The sequence below is a fragment of the Montipora foliosa genome, chromosome 6, assembly GCF_036669935.1.
Source record: "Montipora foliosa isolate CH-2021 chromosome 6, ASM3666993v2, whole genome shotgun sequence".
NCBI lineage: Eukaryota > Metazoa > Cnidaria > Anthozoa > Scleractinia > Acroporidae > Montipora > Montipora foliosa.
Window position 1 is genome coordinate 60,104,882 of NC_090874.1, and position 16,868 is coordinate 60,121,749.

At 40.6% G+C, this 16,868-nt stretch overlaps 2 protein-coding genes across 2 annotated transcripts in view; both read right to left on the reverse strand.

Moving 5' to 3' along the window:
* The window catches only part of LOC138005850 (trichohyalin-like), a 57,308-nt gene extending 48,940 nt beyond the window's left edge, over positions 1-8,368 (reverse strand). The window contains exons 1-4 of the mRNA XM_068852024.1: positions 8,314-8,368; positions 2,984-3,487; positions 2,121-2,600; positions 515-949 (exon numbers count right to left, since the gene is read on the reverse strand). Of these exons, the coding sequence (XP_068708125.1) occupies positions 515-949; positions 2,121-2,600; positions 2,984-3,405 (1,337 nt within the window). The 5' untranslated portion in view covers positions 3,406-3,487; positions 8,314-8,368. The remainder of the gene's footprint in view (positions 1-514; positions 950-2,120; positions 2,601-2,983; positions 3,488-8,313) is intronic.
* Positions 8,369-8,412: 44 nt separating this feature from the next.
* LOC138005853 (trichohyalin-like) lies at positions 8,413-16,379 on the reverse strand. The gene is made up of 6 exons (XM_068852029.1): positions 16,268-16,379; positions 14,811-15,251; positions 12,660-13,112; positions 11,692-12,186; positions 8,483-8,856; positions 8,413-8,420 (listed from the first exon to the last, which is right to left on the reverse strand). The coding sequence occupies exons 1-6, from the start codon at positions 16,360-16,362 to the stop codon at positions 8,413-8,415; spliced, it is 1,866 nt and encodes a 621-aa protein (XP_068708130.1). The 5' UTR covers positions 16,363-16,379.
* Positions 16,380-16,868: the final 489 nt, after the last annotated feature.

A 16,868-nucleotide genomic window follows, 5' to 3' on the forward strand; every position in this document is an offset into this window, starting at 1 on the left:
TTCTTTCTCAAATTGAAGCTTAATTATCTCTCAAAAATGCATGGCTACCCCCAGTTTTCTTTTTGGATACAAAGAGTACTTACTAAGTTCTACTTTCTCCGGGTAGTTTTAAACCGCGCAATAATATCTCTGTATTAGTAAGCATCGGCGGTAGGAAATCCGAGTATCTGGAGATGCGCAGAACGTATGCGCAATAACAACAGTGGGCACCGTCCTTAAAGTTTTAGTTTGCGTTTGAATCAATGTCACTGTTTCAACGTACCAAGACTGCCGTTTTGTGATATTGCTGAGAGCCTGAGCAAATTTGAGCCGTGACGCAAACAGGATCCGGCGCTACTCCGAAAAGGTTTTTCTCACAATTAGGATAGAATTGAACATAAGTTCAATTTTACCGAGACTCAAAAAAGCACGAAGAAGTTTCTGACACATTCAAACCCGTTTCCACTCTTCGCATTGATGCCAATGTTAACGTATGTAAACCACATTTTTGAAAATGCGATCGAACCGAACTTACATTAATTTTATTTCTCTATTCCTGTTAGATAAAACAAAATTTCCTCGATGCCAGTACACTCGTTTGGATCGTCCTTGCCAAATGACACTAATTTTGCTTCTACGCCGACGTCTTCGAATTCGTCTTTTCCTCCTCAAACGCCGTCTTCTCCAGCGTCGCCGTCTTCTTCTCCTCCGTCGCAGTCTACTCCTTCCTCTAGAACGCCACCCCCTACGTTTGGTAATCTTGGTCCACCTTCCATTTAAATTGACTCTTATGGATCCAGGTCTAAGTTCCAATTTTCTGATTTTACCTTTGACACGCACAAAAGGCTGCCTTCTGCGTATTTTTAAGTAATGCCATTTTCTTGCGACAAAAAGGGAAACATTTCTTTGTGGTTTCCGCACTATGAAACGTCGCCTTCGGCTTCTGATTACAACTATACCGCGTCTAAACCTGTTGATTCAACAAGAAACGAAACATGATTGAATTCAACATCAATATATTTATTTGAAAGCTCAAAATGAAGTCAAACCTTTCATAACATAAATCCTCCATGAAGCAACCAGAGAGACGTATTTTAATACGTCTATAAAACTAGTGCAGCGGAAGAGGGGATCAATATGGAGATAATGCCAGATTTATTGATTTATCAAATGCCGCATGTCGATGCAAATTTAACATATTATAGATGGTCCTGAATGATGTTATATAGGCTACGGCAGCTAACACTCTTTGCAGTAAATTCTTCATTCCACACGAAAGCTAAATTATCGTCGATACAAAATATTTTTCTCAATTTGCAAAGAAAAAAAACCGTTTCAAAAGTTTACAGTTACATTAACATCACGTAAATTGCTGTCGTGGATCCGAATATTTTCTATGATGGGTCGAAATTGACGTCTCTCTTATTGGACGAATGACGTTGTTTGTCGGATGGCTAGTACTGGGAAAGAAGAAATGTTTTGAATGAGGTAAATTATAGATTTTTCCTTTCCTTCGTATTGCGGCTTATAGCTGTCTAAGTCACTTTCTCACGGTTTAAGAGTGATGACAATCCCAGAAAGTATAGAAAGCAAATAAGACAATAACTCTACAAAACTGTTCCACGAAACGGCAATATTACGATACTAAATGAAGCAGCAATAATTGCTTAATAAAATGCAATCGTTGGAGTGACGTAATAGGTCACCATGGTAACAACAGGGTCATCTAAAAACGCCCTGTCTTTTGTCTTTAAACACTCGTATCTCAAAACCTGACGAACTCGGTGACCCCCAATTTTTATTTCTGAAAAGGAGTTAGCAGGCTCAGATTTAATTCTCCGCAAAGTTTATAAAAATTCTCTAGTGAATTAAGAGCCAGCTTCAAATATTCTAATTGTGAAGGTGGCTCTGAATCCGCTCCAGAGAATTCTTTTAGGGGGCTTCTTTGTTGCCATGGTGGCCTATTACGTCACATGTGGTAACGTATCTTGCCGTTACATGAAACAGTTGGGTAGATTCAATCCTTCCAAATGGTAGAGTTTGTTGAAACTGGTTCGAGCCTGTTAAAGAAAGAGTCGTTAAACAAAAGATTTATTTAAACAAATTCAGTTTGAAACTGCGAACTTTACGGAAAGCCTTACTGGACGAGTCCACGAATTCCTCTGGAGCGGAAAATAAGGCGTCCTCTCTTTGAATAAACGTATCCCCAATGCCCCCGATATCGTATACGCATATACGGCCGTTTCCTTCTATAACGCCTGCGCTGTCTCCGTCGACGTCTTCTTCGTCGCCGTTGTCTTCTTCTCCTTCGTCTTCGCCGTTGTCTCCGTCTTCGGTTTCTTTGTCTACGCTGGCGTCGCCTTCTTCTCCGTCGCAATTGTCTTCGTATGTATCGTCGACTGTGAGTTCTGAGAGTTATACGTTTTCGTCGGTATATTATAAAGAAGTTCCTTCTTCCAGATATCAGGGGAGCCGATGTGCGTCCGTAATGGATGGTCAGCTTCTTGTGGTAGCGGCGAACCCAGCTCCAATTTGAATGTGTAACGCGGATCTTCGTAAGAGGCAGACCAATGTACTTAGGTCGACCTCTGTTATACATGGTTATCCCTAGTCTGCCAAGCCTGTTGTGATAAAGAAATTGCGTTGTTAGCGAGGAAAGGTGACAACAATTGAAACACGACACGTGCACAGACTTCAGTAAGGCATCTTTCTGATTTTTTTTCTATCGGAAGGAATAGAACAACCAAATCTTAAAGTAGCTGCGTGGCAAAACCGGCATATTTTACCATCTCAAAAGAAGATTCTACAAACAAGAGAAACCGTCAGGCAAAAGCGTTTACAGTGGATATGACACGTAGTGCTCATATCGGCTAAGCGATTTCTTCATTGTTGGTCCAGAAATTTTCGATGACATGACATCAAACAAACCTCCAGCAGCCTTTCTTTTTCTGCTAATCTTCACTTCATCATTATCATCACACTGCACTCCGGCCAGTATTCTCACCTGATTGGTTTGAACTTTCTACCCTGAAGCATCACCAAGTATGATTTTCTGCGATAGACTTTTATCCATTGTTTGTGATACCGGAACTTCATAACACAGCGTCGGCCCATCCTTCGTCTTCGCCTCCTTCTTCTTCTTCGGCGTCTCCTCATCCTCCTCCTTCGTCGCCTTCGTCTCCTCTTGCGGCGGTTCTGCCTTCTCCAAAAGCGGCGTCTTCTCCGTCTTCTCTTCCTCCTTCTCCTTACTCTTTTTGTCTTTCGCCGTGAAACCACCCTCCTACGGAACTGCCTTCCGATAGGTGTCCAGTGTCTTAGAAAAAACATAGAAAATTTACCTCTCCTTAAACGCAGCCGTGTATCTCGCTTTCCGTAGAGAACAGACAGCCTTTTCTTGTGTCTTCGAAGATGTCGCCATTTTCCCATTAGCCGGAAACGTATTCGTCTGAGGTTGCGGATGGTGCGTGTCCTTTTTCGTCTTCTAAGTCGTATACTGGACCTTCCGAAACTAGAAAAGGAAAGAAAGAAAGAGAGAGAGAGAAAGAAAGGAAAAGAAACCAAAAGATAAGTTAATACTGATTTTCCACCATGACGGTGAAGAGACTTTTAGAAAAAAGAAAAGAAAGCATGGACACCCGCCCGATGTAGCATAGAAAAAAGGCAGCAGACCTTAACTAATAAAAGAAGCAGTCATAAGCGAATATTCTGTTTGGACATCCATGCATCTACATACATACGTGGATGTTAAATGAGTGTGATCAGTCAAAGTGCAAAAGATGTAAACCCAATTTTGATATCCAACTCGAAGTCTAAGGATTTCCTACCTATTTCTAACAATACGTTTCGGGTGGAGGTTAGCGTTATTTTTAGCTTAGGGCAGGAGCCCATCCTGGAGCGTGCAACTTCCATACAGCGTCTGTGAAACGGCGTTTTCACAAGTAGGTTTATTTTTAGACTAGCCCTTCCCGCGAATTAGGTCAAAAAACAAAGTCAGTTACGGTTCGGTGACCCTATGACGTCAGCTTAATTTCTTGTAATTGGTCATCGGGCTCCTGTGGGAGTTTCATTAGCGGGAAATTCAATCTAAAAATAACCTTACTTGTGAAAACGCCGTTGCACAAGTATAGTTAAGTTGCACGCTCGGGGTGATGGGCTCCTGCTTAGGGTAAATGCAGCAGTTTATCCTCATGACGAATATCGTTGTCGATAAGAGTACAGACAACGCTGAACCACATTCGACTTGTTTTTTTTACTACAATATTCAACGTCAAAGAAATTGTTTACTTCAGAGCTTCACTACTGGGGACACAAAGAAAGAGCAAGGGTTGTCTATAACTTCCTCGCAATCTGGGGCCGGTTTCTCGAAGCCTGGTTAGCCGTAATCATTGGTTAAGAGGTATCAAAACCTATAGGTTTCCATGGTATTTAACGCTGGTTAGCGCTATAATATAACCATGCTTCGAGCAACCCAGGTCTGATTGATTTATTTCCCAAAATGACGCGAGCAGGGTTGCCAATCAGATTGCAAGAGTGCAAGCAATTGTGATAAAATAATTTTTGAAAACCCTTTTTGAAGAAAGAAAAATGCTGCAAGAATGATCCTGAATCGACCAACAACATTGGCCTTCTTGCAACGTTTGGTACATACTTAAACTATCTTAGTAGCTTACCATTAGTCTCTTATCATAATACGCACAATTTTCATGTTTCTGGTTTCTGTACGTCTTAGGCCTCAGACATATAAGATAACTGACACACTGAACCTCAGTACCCAGTACCCTTGGACGGGAAGAGTGGGGAAAGATCCCTCTTGCGGTTGAAAGCGTTAGCAAAAATTAATTTTGCTAGCAATAAATTGTTGCAAATCCCGAGTGGGGTGCTATTGCTAAACGAGAATTCTTACTCTGTGAACCGGTGTTCAATCTCTCACAGGTGATCTGGTGACGTAATTCGGAGGACTGGGGAGAAGAATTTTAACGCCGTATCCCACAAACGTGCGCGGCCTTGAATGTTACTTCCGAATTCAATATGGCAGAGGCGAGGTTAGATCTCGGCGATTTCCACTTGAATGTTCATTCAGTAACAGGAAATGTGCGAGACACGGAATTATCTGTTGAGTTTTGGTGACGGAAATACTGCAGGAAATTTGGAAACAAAACCTAAGGCCGCGCACGGTTGTGAGTTTTTCTCCCCAGTCCTCCAAATTACGTCACCAGATCACCTGGTCGTCCACCATTACAATAGGCCACATTCAAGAATACCATAATACTCTTTGTATGCTCTCCAAAATTTTGCATAAGCATTGTTTTCATTTTCTCTCCCCGAGAAATCGAAAGCAATGCCTATGCAACTGTTTGGGAGCTAGGCAAGGTGAATTATGGGATATGAGAAAGTAGAGAATGCAAAGTTTTAGAGGACAAACAAAGAGTATTATGGTATTTTTGAAAGCCGCCTATTGAATTATTAAGATTTAAATGTAGAGATTACTATTGGCTTTTAATTAAGAACACCCCTCAAGAAAGCAAAGCAGGCAATCAGTGATAAAACGATTTTTCCGTAAACGATTTCTTGTTGAAGGCCTATTTTCAGCAAGTTATGAAGATTTGTCATGAAAACAAGATCAAAGAATATTATTTAAAGCTTTTACATGGAATAGTTGTTTCCAAGAAAGAATTGCTGTAACGTTTGTGGTCAAGGAGCTAGACTCTATTAAACACACCTTCATCGGATGCCATCTTCCAAAGTGTTTTGGCAAAATTGTACTACTTTCAAGTGTTATGTGAAATAGAAATGATCTTTGGCGAAGTTCTATCGATATGAACTCTGTTCTGTAAGATTATGCGAAAAGTGATTTCTTGTATTATATTTGCCAAGTGCTATCTGTATAATCCGGTCAAAAATATCATGTAACAAAAAATGAAGTTAGATCTCCATTAATTTTTACATAAGCTAAATATTGTACTGAGAAACTGTTTAGTGTTTCACAATGCATTGTTATGTGTGAACTGTAGTATTTGTCGCATATATGTGAAATGGTGTATTAACTTAAAAAAATTAACTGAAATTTGAAAAATAAACTAGTAGTAAGACTAATAATCTCGGATTATTAAAGTGCGTTTGACAGTCGCTTTTGGAAGCTAAGGAGAGAGGTAGGTAAGGAATTAACCAAACTTATAAGACCGAACTTTGAGGATACGAGCTTGTACGTCTTGAGATGGTTTCAATAAGCGCCGCCAAGTACTATGGCTCACTCGTGTAACGAATTGAAATACATAGTTTCTGAGGAAACGATACAACGTAAATAGCCCCCTGAGAGGACATGGGAATCCAGAAATATTGAGGAAAATAAAAGGGAATCGAGTAACACGGCATCGAGGCTGACATGTTGATCATTTCTGAGCTCACTTCAACTTCTTTTGTACAGTAAGTTAAAGGGCGAATTGCTGTGCTTGTTGGTTCTACTTTTCGACGAATAAAGTTAAGTAATATACATGAGAAAGACTTTTAAATCACCAAATTCATCTTGTCAGTGGTCAATGCTAACTAACAGCTTGATTCATTTAAGTCCTTTGTGATGCTTTCACTGAAGTTGATCCCTGTCGCGTGGGCAGACAAGTAGTTGCCGTTCGAAGAGGCCATATGGTAATGCATTTTTTTTTTCAATCGGAATACTCATGCAGAATCCTGACCATTCATAACTCCAGGAGACATGAATCTAGGAGTAATTATTGATTATCATACGAAGTGCGTTCATTGGCAGAACTAACTAGACGAGCCGAAATGCCATGAAGACGATGCATGTGAAGAACGTCTCTCGCAAGTATTAAGTATTTGAGGCTTGTGGAATGTGGCGAAAAATAGAATGATGTAAGTGACGTCAAAAAAGCTAAACTTGTGAAAATCTGGATTTTTTAGGGCGCGTTCGATTGACCCTATTCCGAAATAAGAATACGTGGATTGATGATTAAAACGGTATGTTTGGCACGTTTTGAAGCAGCAAGGATAATAAAAATATGTTTAAAATAGCATTTTCGCAGATGTTTGACAATTTTAATGTGAATTTCCGTAAAAACGAAGCATTTCTAACTTATATTCCTTATATTCCTATTCCGGAAGACGGTCAATCGAACGCGCCCTTAAAATTGGTTAAAAGATAAGAAATGTCCCTTCCCAAAATCAGCGTGTTGGTGCAAACAATCACGAGTTTCGCGATCGTCATTTGCGTATATGACGTATATTTTCACTACCACATTGAAAGGTTTAATGAAAAAATTTAGCAACGAAATATTGCAAAAGTGAAAGGGACTTCGTATGCAACGACAACATGGCTGCTAACAAGGAGAGTTAATATATAGCAAGGATAACAGATGTTGCACACAAAAAAGATCCAAAGTAAAATAAGCGAAGAACAGAAACCGTTGGCTAGAACTTTTAAAGGGAAAAACAATTTCGTTTTTTTTACGCTTTCAATCATAAACATATCTTTGTTTAGGCGGAAAGGACATGATAACAACAAGCTAAACAAGGCATAAATTCACAGTCATCTCTGAGGATGGTTATTGCGTTACGGTTGCATGCGCGAATCGTTAGTATATTAAGTGCTTAAGGGGCAGTAAGGAGCTTAAGCAAGCGCGTTTTTGAGACACGGACGGCAACCGGAAGTGAGCCGTTTTCCCTTTTAACTTGTCTTCATTCAACCACATTTATATTGCTAAGTATGTTTTCTCCATTACAAATGATTAGTATAAAAATCTGGGAGACACCATTGTCCTGGCACTTGAAACGTTCTCTTCCGGTTGGCGTCCGCGTCTTAAAAACGCGCGTGCTTAAGCTCACTAATATGGGAATTATCCCTTTTATTTTTGCCATAAATTTACTAAATCAATTTTTAGTTACTTTTTCATCCTTAAATTGCTTCGGGATCATCGCAGTGCGATAAAAATTGATTAAATTTTAAAGAAAAATAGGACGCCACACCAAGTTATTGCGGAGTTCATCTAAGATGCAAGGTGAGAACTTAACTACTTCGGCCCGACCTTTTCAAGTTGGCATTATTTTTAATCTTGGCTAACACTGAAATAGCCGTTTTGAAGAACATTTGGTCATTAACTTTCGCGTTTGCCATCGGTAAACAGGTCTCGTTTGCTTTCCAGATTTTTTTATCAACAAACCATGACACTACCCCCCTCCCCCATCCCCCTTAAGCCTGGATCCGTGAGCAAAACCTTGGAAAGTCATGGGCACGATTTCTATCAGCAACTCCCAAACTTTTCCGTGAATTAACCACGGGAACAAGTCAAGAGATAAGAAAGCAAAGATAAGAATAAAACTCACTAGATTTTGCCAAATCCTTTCCGTGTTTTGAAAATCAAAGTATTTCCTCCCAGCGGGTACAACTTTTCCCATCTCCTGCCGGTTCTGAACATTGCAATGCTACGGCGCTTGCGTCCAACCTTTCTTCGCAGTCGTCTTCGTCGCCTTCGCCTCCGCCTTCGTCTTCTACGTCTCCTTCGCTTTCTCCTTCGTCGTCTCATTCTGTTTATTCTTCGTTGATAGTGCCTTCGACGCCTTCTTCGCATCCTGCGTAAATGTCTTCTCTTCCTTCTCATATTCCTTCTCTTCAACCTATATCTACGTCTTTTGGGGATCTTGCGTTTCAGTGGCACCCACCTTCGTCTACTATAGATGATTGGTCTTCCTCCTGAGAGTTTCATCGATGTTCTACGTCCTCTAAAGCGGAACAGATAGTTCACGCCGGCCGGTTTTAAGGTGCGCCATACGTAAACCCTACGAGTTTGAATCACTTTACGTCTTCTCCCAACCACACGAACTGTTTTCCTTCCATTGTAGTAAACACTCATTTTGTTTCCGTAGAACCTTAAGGATGGAAAGCAAAAAGTGAAATGCATATATGAACATTAATTCACCAAACATTTTAAGTAACAGGCCTTAGAAAGGTCAGGACCCAGATTTCTGAGCCCCAAGGAACCGCTAGTCTTCCATCTCCTTTCTGAAGAAACCTTATTCGGAAGCAGTTCAATTTTGCTGACTCGTGAGATCTTAAAAGATACAGTTCAATTATATAAAAGAAAAGGGATATAAAGAGCACATTGTGGATAAAATAATGGAACAGAAAATAATTGGAGCCTCGTTACGTTCCGATGCCAAATCCCCAGCAACGGGGTAAAATTCAAATAAGTGACAAACAAATATAATTGTTTTTGTTACTAAGAAATCAACGTAAACGATTACTGACAATACCTGAAAACGATTGGGCATTTACCAAAAAATAGATCGATTGCTTCAATGGCCGAATTTATACTAGAGACAAATTATCCGTCGAGACGGATAATTCGTCTAAGTATAAATCCGAAGACGAATTGAGACGAGTATTTTTGACGAAACAGTTGCTTTACTGGACGCCATCTTGAAATAGGCATCCCAGGAAACCCTGCGAAAATATAGAAACCAGTCCCTCTTATGTGGAAACTTCGTCAAAAAACCAATCTCGTACCCAGAGTCCTCGGGCTTTTTGGCCAGCGGGTGAGCGCCCGGAGAGACTCTGGGATAATCGACTACATTTTCCCAGAAAACGTGGGTTCCGGTCTTATTACGTATGCTTGAGTTTAAACGGAAACAGAATAGAGAAAACCGTAAACAGTAGAAATGGCGGGTTCAAAGTGTTGGAGAAACTAGAATTTTAGCCTTACAAAGAAACTGGGCCCGGTTGTTCGAAAGCCGATTAACTTAACCCTGGATTAGCGTAAACTTTTGTTTCATGTTTTCCACTGTTTGGTGAAAGATTCTTTTGCTTAATTTTGCTTTTCAAGATTGACTTCCTCTAATGTAAAGTTTTGCCAAATATCAGCGTTGAACAGCATTTGGGAGCAGCATTAGGTAAATTTTTAATCTGGGATTAGAGTTAATCGGCTTTCGAACAACCGGGCTTCCGAATTACTTACCGATTTCCTGTCGGACTGCCATTGTTTCGCAAGCGGCCAATCAAAAAGATAGTTCAAGTCGATTATCCCAGAGTCTCTCCGGGCGCTCACTCACTGGCCAAAAAGCCCGAGGACTCTGGGTACGAGATTGTCAAAAAACCGTCTACGTTTCCGTCTAGATATAAATTAAGAGACGGATCATCCGTCTAAGACGATTTGTCCGTCGGTTAGCAAGTCTTAAAGACGTGCTAACAGACGAATCAGCCTCAGACGAATTTTGCTCCATAATTCGTCTTCGTACCGAATTTGTACTTAGACGAATTATTCGTCTCTAGTATAAATTCGGCCAATGCAGTAATGCGCCAGCTCTCGTTTTTTTTTTTTTTTTTTTGTCTTTTATTTCGTTATTGTATCAGCTTCTATTGTGTAACCCCAAGGCATTGTTTTAGTTATTTGGTTTGGTTTGCAGATCACATTGTGCATAATGAGATCTGGTACACCCCGCGAAATAATTGAAAAGAACTTTGGAGGTGAGGAAATAGGATAGAGGGCAATTTTCCTTTTACCTATCATAAACTTTAGAACAGCCGAAAGTCTACATTGGTAATCGTAAAACTTGAAATGCCTTTCGCTTACAGAAGAAAAAAATCAAATCTCAAATATGATTTATTGTTGAAGTTTCAACTCTGGGATATTACGTTCCTAACGTTCTTACTGGCTCACTAAATCAGCTCATGTACCGAGTAATCGTCAAGCTTAAACATTTGTTGCAGGAAGTGAAATTTCCAAATATCCTAGCGTTTAGAGTTCTTAAAGTCTGAGAATATAATTATTCCATTCCTGCTTACTGGATATTGAAAATCTCATATATTCCAACCGTCGCTCATGGAGTAATTGTTAACAACCTGTGCTTACCAGAAAATTGCTCTATCCTCGGCTTGATGAGGCTGGCAAAGAGCTTCAACATGCGTTCTACCTCGGTGAACAGCGATGTCGAATTCTTTTTTGCCACCCCCTTTCAACTATGTTGAAAGACGTTGAATCGAAATTGAACGCGATTTTGAATGTGGCTCGCAATTAACTTTAATGATTTACAGCCTTTTGCGTTTCTTTAAACCATGCAGAAGTTGATGTTTGCATGCTGCATAGGTAAACATGATCTGAATGCGCGCAGTATCAGGTAAGAGCCTAGAGATGCATAAAAGAGGCTCAATCTAGTATGAACAAGCAGCTTAATCACGATCAAAAGCCTAAAAACGTTTGAAGAAATCAAATTCATTTTCTAGCTCTGACCGTCAGGGACTGCTGCAGGTAGTCAATCATAGTTCGAGGTATAAGTATAAGAAATAGTATGAACGCCAGTGCGTCTCGTGATTTATGGTCGAAATCATTTTGAAAGTTCTCAAATTTTGAAAACTTCACTTGTGCCTATAAAGCCTATAAAGGCTTTTTCTAACTCCCCACGATAAAAGTTGACTAAGTAAGAAGTATCTACAGAGTTGATGACGCTACAGCTAATACGTTAGAAATAAAATACCCAGTTCTTTCGTCCAATCGATTCCAATCGTGCGAAAATACTGGAGTCATTTTATTTATTTCTGTTTAATAAGGCATCCAACCATCTGTTCAGCTCCTTTGAAAATTAGAACACAATAGTTTTCCTGATAAGAACGTCCTCTCAGAAAGAATTGGTAACACGTTGCCAGGTGTGAACTTTCCTTAAAGACAAATAATTATTACAAACTTATTCCAGTTATCATTTATGTCTTACCTTACTCGCCCTTCCCCAAGTCTTCCACGGAATTTAAACGTCCTTTTCCTGAAAAACAGATATCTCCAGCGACGCCTGAACTTCACTCTCAAGACACACCTACGGCGCCTCCGTCTGCGCCTTCTCCTTTGACTCCTTCGTCGTCGTCTTCTTCTCCTCCTTTGCTTGCGCATTCGAGTTCTTCTTCGCCGTCGTCTACGTCGCCTTCTCCTTCTCCTTCTCCTCCTCCTTCGCAAATATCGCCGTCGTCGCTTCTTTTTTCTAACACTCAAACGTGGCCTTGGCCGTTTGATTAGTTTCCATCCTTTTCCGGATTTGACTTTCGGTCGAATACCACGGAAACTCAAAAGCCTTTTTCTTCGTCTGATACGAGTGTAAAAGCTCCTGCCGGAACGATATACGCGATGCCACAAGTAATCTACTTTGATTTCCAGTACACCTCCGACGGAATTATAGCGACCACGGCGACGAATCAAAAATTGACCCCTTCTAAATCTGAAAAAAAAAAGTTTTTTGTGAGATTATGTGTAAGAGACATTGCCTAATTAACAACTTGAGATTGGTCTACATGAGGAAAAACACACATATATGGATTTGGAGTTATAAACACGAATTACTGTAGCGTCCGAAAAATAGTCCTGTCAGTACAATGAAAAGTTGATTCTCTCTTTCTCCAATCTTATATACCGCTTTTATAAAGGTATTTAAAGAGAGCCATGTTATGTAGCATTCTTGTGTCTACGTTACATTTTTGTTTTATAAAATTGTTATCTTTACCCCATCTTCGAACGTCAGCATCTCAGAGATGAATTCTCGGGTTATCTGGACCAACTATGATCTCTAGGCTCCCAGTGAAATCCAAATCCTTTCCTTGATTCACCAAAGGCACTGGAGCAGTTTACTATTTTATTATAATTTTAAATGGTCGAGATTCTGAGGTCAATGTAAGGAAAACAAACGATGAATACCTGATCTTCTTGAATCCTCGTCGTGCGAGTGTGAGTATTTTGTAATCTCTTCTACCTTTGACAACAGGGTATAAGCGGCCTCTACGACGCAGGCGCATTATGCACCGGCGAAGAAGCATTCTTCTCCTTCGTCGAATTCGCCGCCGTCTTCTCCTATAGCTCCTCCTTTGCCGCCTGCGCCTTCTTCGTCGTCTCCGTCTCCTTCTACTTGCTCTCTGACTTCGTCTGGATCTTCTACGTCCTGAAGTCCTGATCCTTTGCAATTTTTTTCCATATCGGATAAACACCGTGTGCCTTAAGAATCTTATCGCTCGCATTTTCCTTCGGTAATTGACTAGTAAACTCTTTCCTCTTCTCACTACAGTTCTCCAAATCCCTCCAAGTCTAACCCTGAGACGGTGGACAGTTTTCATTTTCCTTCCCATCCTGAACATGAGTTTTCTACCATAGATTCTAGGAAGAAAGGAGAAGAATTTTGCACATCATTAAAATAAGACCTCATCGATCTCATTAAGCATCTTACGAAGATAATGCATCTCATCCATCTAATTGTTTAAAACAGCAAACATGAACCATTTGGACCAGTTTAGCGGGACATTTGTCAGCTGAACCTCAAGTCTCCCGTATAGCTCAACGATATAGATTAGCTGAACCAATAGATGGAAGGTCGTAGGGTCGACCCCTACAAAAGAGCACTCTGCTTTTTCTCCGAGTATTCCCGAATTACCATTGTAAAAATACATGTATTCATTCCATTTTCCGGGGTTCACATTTGCCATCTCATTAATTACATTGAATTACCTTTTGCCACTCACTACGACAAAAGCCTACTCTTAGGCTACCTTTGAAACGCCATGGAGGACGAGTGGATTGTCATATTTTATAGAGCGGTTTTCATTTGAGTGTCGAAAGTAATTAGCGAATTGCTTTGGTTTATGATTACTTCACTCAGTGATTGGTTCAAATTTCTCGCGCCATTTTTTCAATCAGAAGTGAAACCAAAACCAATCGTGGCTCGCCCGTCCAAATTTTCCCGCGCTTTGTGTAGGCTGCGTGTAATTACTTCGAGTTTTGAATGGTTTACCGGATTGTCTCCATCCTTTTTGATTGGCCAAAGTAATTACTTTGGTTTTGGTTTTACGACACTCAATTGAAACTCGCTCTATGATTTCACCAAATTTAAACCCAATCAAGGAAACTTGGGCAACGGAGTAACAGTCAAGACCAATCAGAATCGATTTGTCTGGTACTTGATGGTGGCCAATTCTTTTTACCGTGAAAGGTGAAAGGCATTTTTCCTTGTTAAGCCCAACTTAAGGTAAAGGCCGTCATCCGTGATTTTGGTTACAATGTTCTCCTTGAGATGTGAAGTGAGTGGTTGATTCACCAAGAAAAGTTATTTTAGTTTCTTATTTTCTATAATTTTGCTATCAAAATCAAAAATGCGTGTAATGGCCCTAAAGATTGATCGTTAAAGAACTTGCTGGCAGCTTAAGTTCAAAACAAACAAGGCAGCTCTTTGAATGTAAATTCTTAAATACGTAGGCAATCGTTTATTTTCTCTGTTTCTTTTGCAGAGTAAATTGCCTTTTTATTAGAGAGACATTTTAGCAACACGTTTTAAAGCCGGAAAACGGCACTCCCCAGGATAAAATGTGCGTTTTCGCAAAAATCAAGAAGCTTGTTTCATTTTGGTTCATTTTGCACGTGGTTTAAAGATATCAATGAAGGTCACAAAAGAGAGCGAAGGTTAGAAGAAAATAATTTTCATTCTAATGGGACAAATAGTAACATGACACACCCTGCAAAACTAAATCTCGCTATTGTTCGTGAATATGAAACAACTACTTTGTTTCCCGTGAAATGTTAGCTCATCCCCCCCTCCCCCTCCCAACTCTTACAACTCCTTTTTTGGTGTTTTAAACATATTCTGTACTCTCTGCCACAATAACAAAATTCCTAATGCTTTGACATAAAAGTCCCAAGTTAAGACTAAAAGACCAAAAGGTTTGCTATTGCTACGGAAATAAATTCTACTCGTGAAAAAGCACAAATAAATAAAACCCTAGCAATTGATTGTCACCTGCCTTTAAGACTTCTACCTTAAATGCACGAATGTGATTGCAACAAGACCACTTAATAATTTTTTACCTCACGGTCTTAGTTTTGTTTCTAATACGGAACACCAGTCGTCCTCTTGTCGAGTAAATATACCGCGGTCTTCCCCCTAATACAAAACGCAACAAAGAGCGACGCTTCTTTCTTCGAAGTCGCCTTCTTCGTCGGCGCAGCAGTCTTCGCCTTCGTCGACGTCTTCTCATCCTCCTCCTATATTGTCTCCTCTTCCTTCTCTGTCTCCTCCTGATCCTTCTCCGGCTAGCTTTGTACCTTATCCTCTTCAGGCGACGGCCGACAACCAGCTTAACACCTTTATTGGAAAGTACCAACTTCCTGTTTCGTTTCATGAACGTGACGTGTAGGGCTTTTCCATAAAATCTGGCAATTCTATAGTTCCTTGTGACTCGAACTAGAAGTCTATTCGTGACACTCAGGTTGAGGCGACTTCCGATTATCACTCGACCATTGAAGAACCTAGGAAGAAACCACCGAGAATGTGAAGGCTGAGAAGTTGGCTGATGTTAGAATGTATCAACGCGTACTTTATTCATGCAACAGAGTGGGGACTGTGCAACAGGCAACCATAGAGTGTTTGTGAGATGGATTGATAGTGTATGAGTAACTGCACTGTATGTGAGTTTGTACGATGGGAGAAAGGGGAGGAAGGGGGCGGGGGGGGGGGGTGAGAAGCCGCTGAATGTGAAGACAGGCGTTGCTTTAATTCCACTAAAGAGATGACAAAAAAAGGAGCTCTTGAAACATCCGGGAGAACTTAAAAAAGTCGGTCGATATTTTCAAATTGGGATCTATTCCATCGTTTTTAAAAAGGTAAGTGAACGGTCCAGGAGCCCGTTTCTCGAAAGTCCCGAAACTTAACGGGCCATTTTTGGGTGTCACAATTCCCTTTGTATCACAAAAACGGAGAGAAATCAAAAAAAAAAAATGAGTGTGAAGTTTGACGACTTTTTGTTACCTTGAAAACATGTTAAAAGATCGGCTTTCCAAAACGAGCGGTTCGTAGTTTCGGGCCCAAAACGTTTTCGGGACTTTCGAGAAACGGGTCCCAGAAATACAAGTGATTAGATTTCAGTAAGCGTCACGAAATGTCCCCTTCCTCTGTTCGCCAACTTCAATATCACACGTGTCTCGTAATACAGAAAATGAACGTCACAAAGTGTCCCCAAAATGCTACTCCTTAAGTACCGGGATAAACTGCGGCATTTACCACGACCTAAAAATAACTGCTGCAACCTCCACCCTAACTGGTATTGTTAGAAATAGATAGGAAATGCTTAGAGCTAAAGGGACACCTCGTGTTGGCTATCAAAATTAGGCTAGCATTTAATTACTTGCATTGAGTTTCTGGACATAAGTGCGGACCATTGGACACAACAGCGACGGTGGGTCAGTGATAAGGCGGGTATGACATTCTGGTTCTGTATCTACAAGTAGCGGTCAACTATCTGAACATACGAGATGTTATTGTTTACCTGAATGGACGCAACTTTCCTTTAATATTTATTCTATATTGGTGACGCTTGTTGAAGTACACTTTTTTAAATGTGCGGCCAACACGGACACGCATCACGCATCTTCCACGCCGTTGTCGTCGTCTACGCCGTCTTCGCCTTCGCCGCATGCGACATCTTCTTCGCCGTCTTCTCCGCCTTCGCCTCCTCTGCTTTCTTCGCAGCCTTCGTCGACGCCTCAAATATCTCGTTCTCCTTCTAGTTAGTTTTCTCAGTCTATATCTTCTGGACCTCCTTAAGCGTCGTGTTTCTCGGTGGACAAGATTTACCCATTTTTTCCGGCGATTTTGTATCAGCACTGCCGCTTGACCTATGCGTATCTTCCTCATTGGACGTCCCCTTTGGAAGTAGCCGAGCGTCCCAGATTTAAACTTCAATTTGTGCCAAGACCCATCAACTTTGACTTGCATAATTCTGTTTAATCCGGCAAGAGGTTTCCTTCTACGCCTTCTACCGATCTTTAAGTTACCCCTGTAGTACCTTTGAAGATCAAAAAAAAAAAACTTGGTAGAAAATGTGAACGAAAACACTGCGTGCCACTTACACTGGTCTTGAAATAAGA

Excerpts from the sequence above, each read along its gene's own strand:
- LOC138005853 (XM_068852029.1), bottom strand. The coding sequence starts at position 16,362 with ATGCGTGTCCGTGTTGGCCGCACATTTAAAAAAGTGTACTTCAACAAG. Across the intron at positions 15,252-16,267 it reads GGAAAGTTGCGTCCATTCAG|GTTCTTCAATGGTCGAGTGA; the intron begins GTAAACAATAAC and ends GTTTCTTCCTAG. Across the intron at positions 8,857-11,691 it reads CTTGGGGAAGGGCGAGTAAG|GTTCTACGGAAACAAAATGA; the intron begins GTAAGACATAAA and ends TCCATCCTTAAG.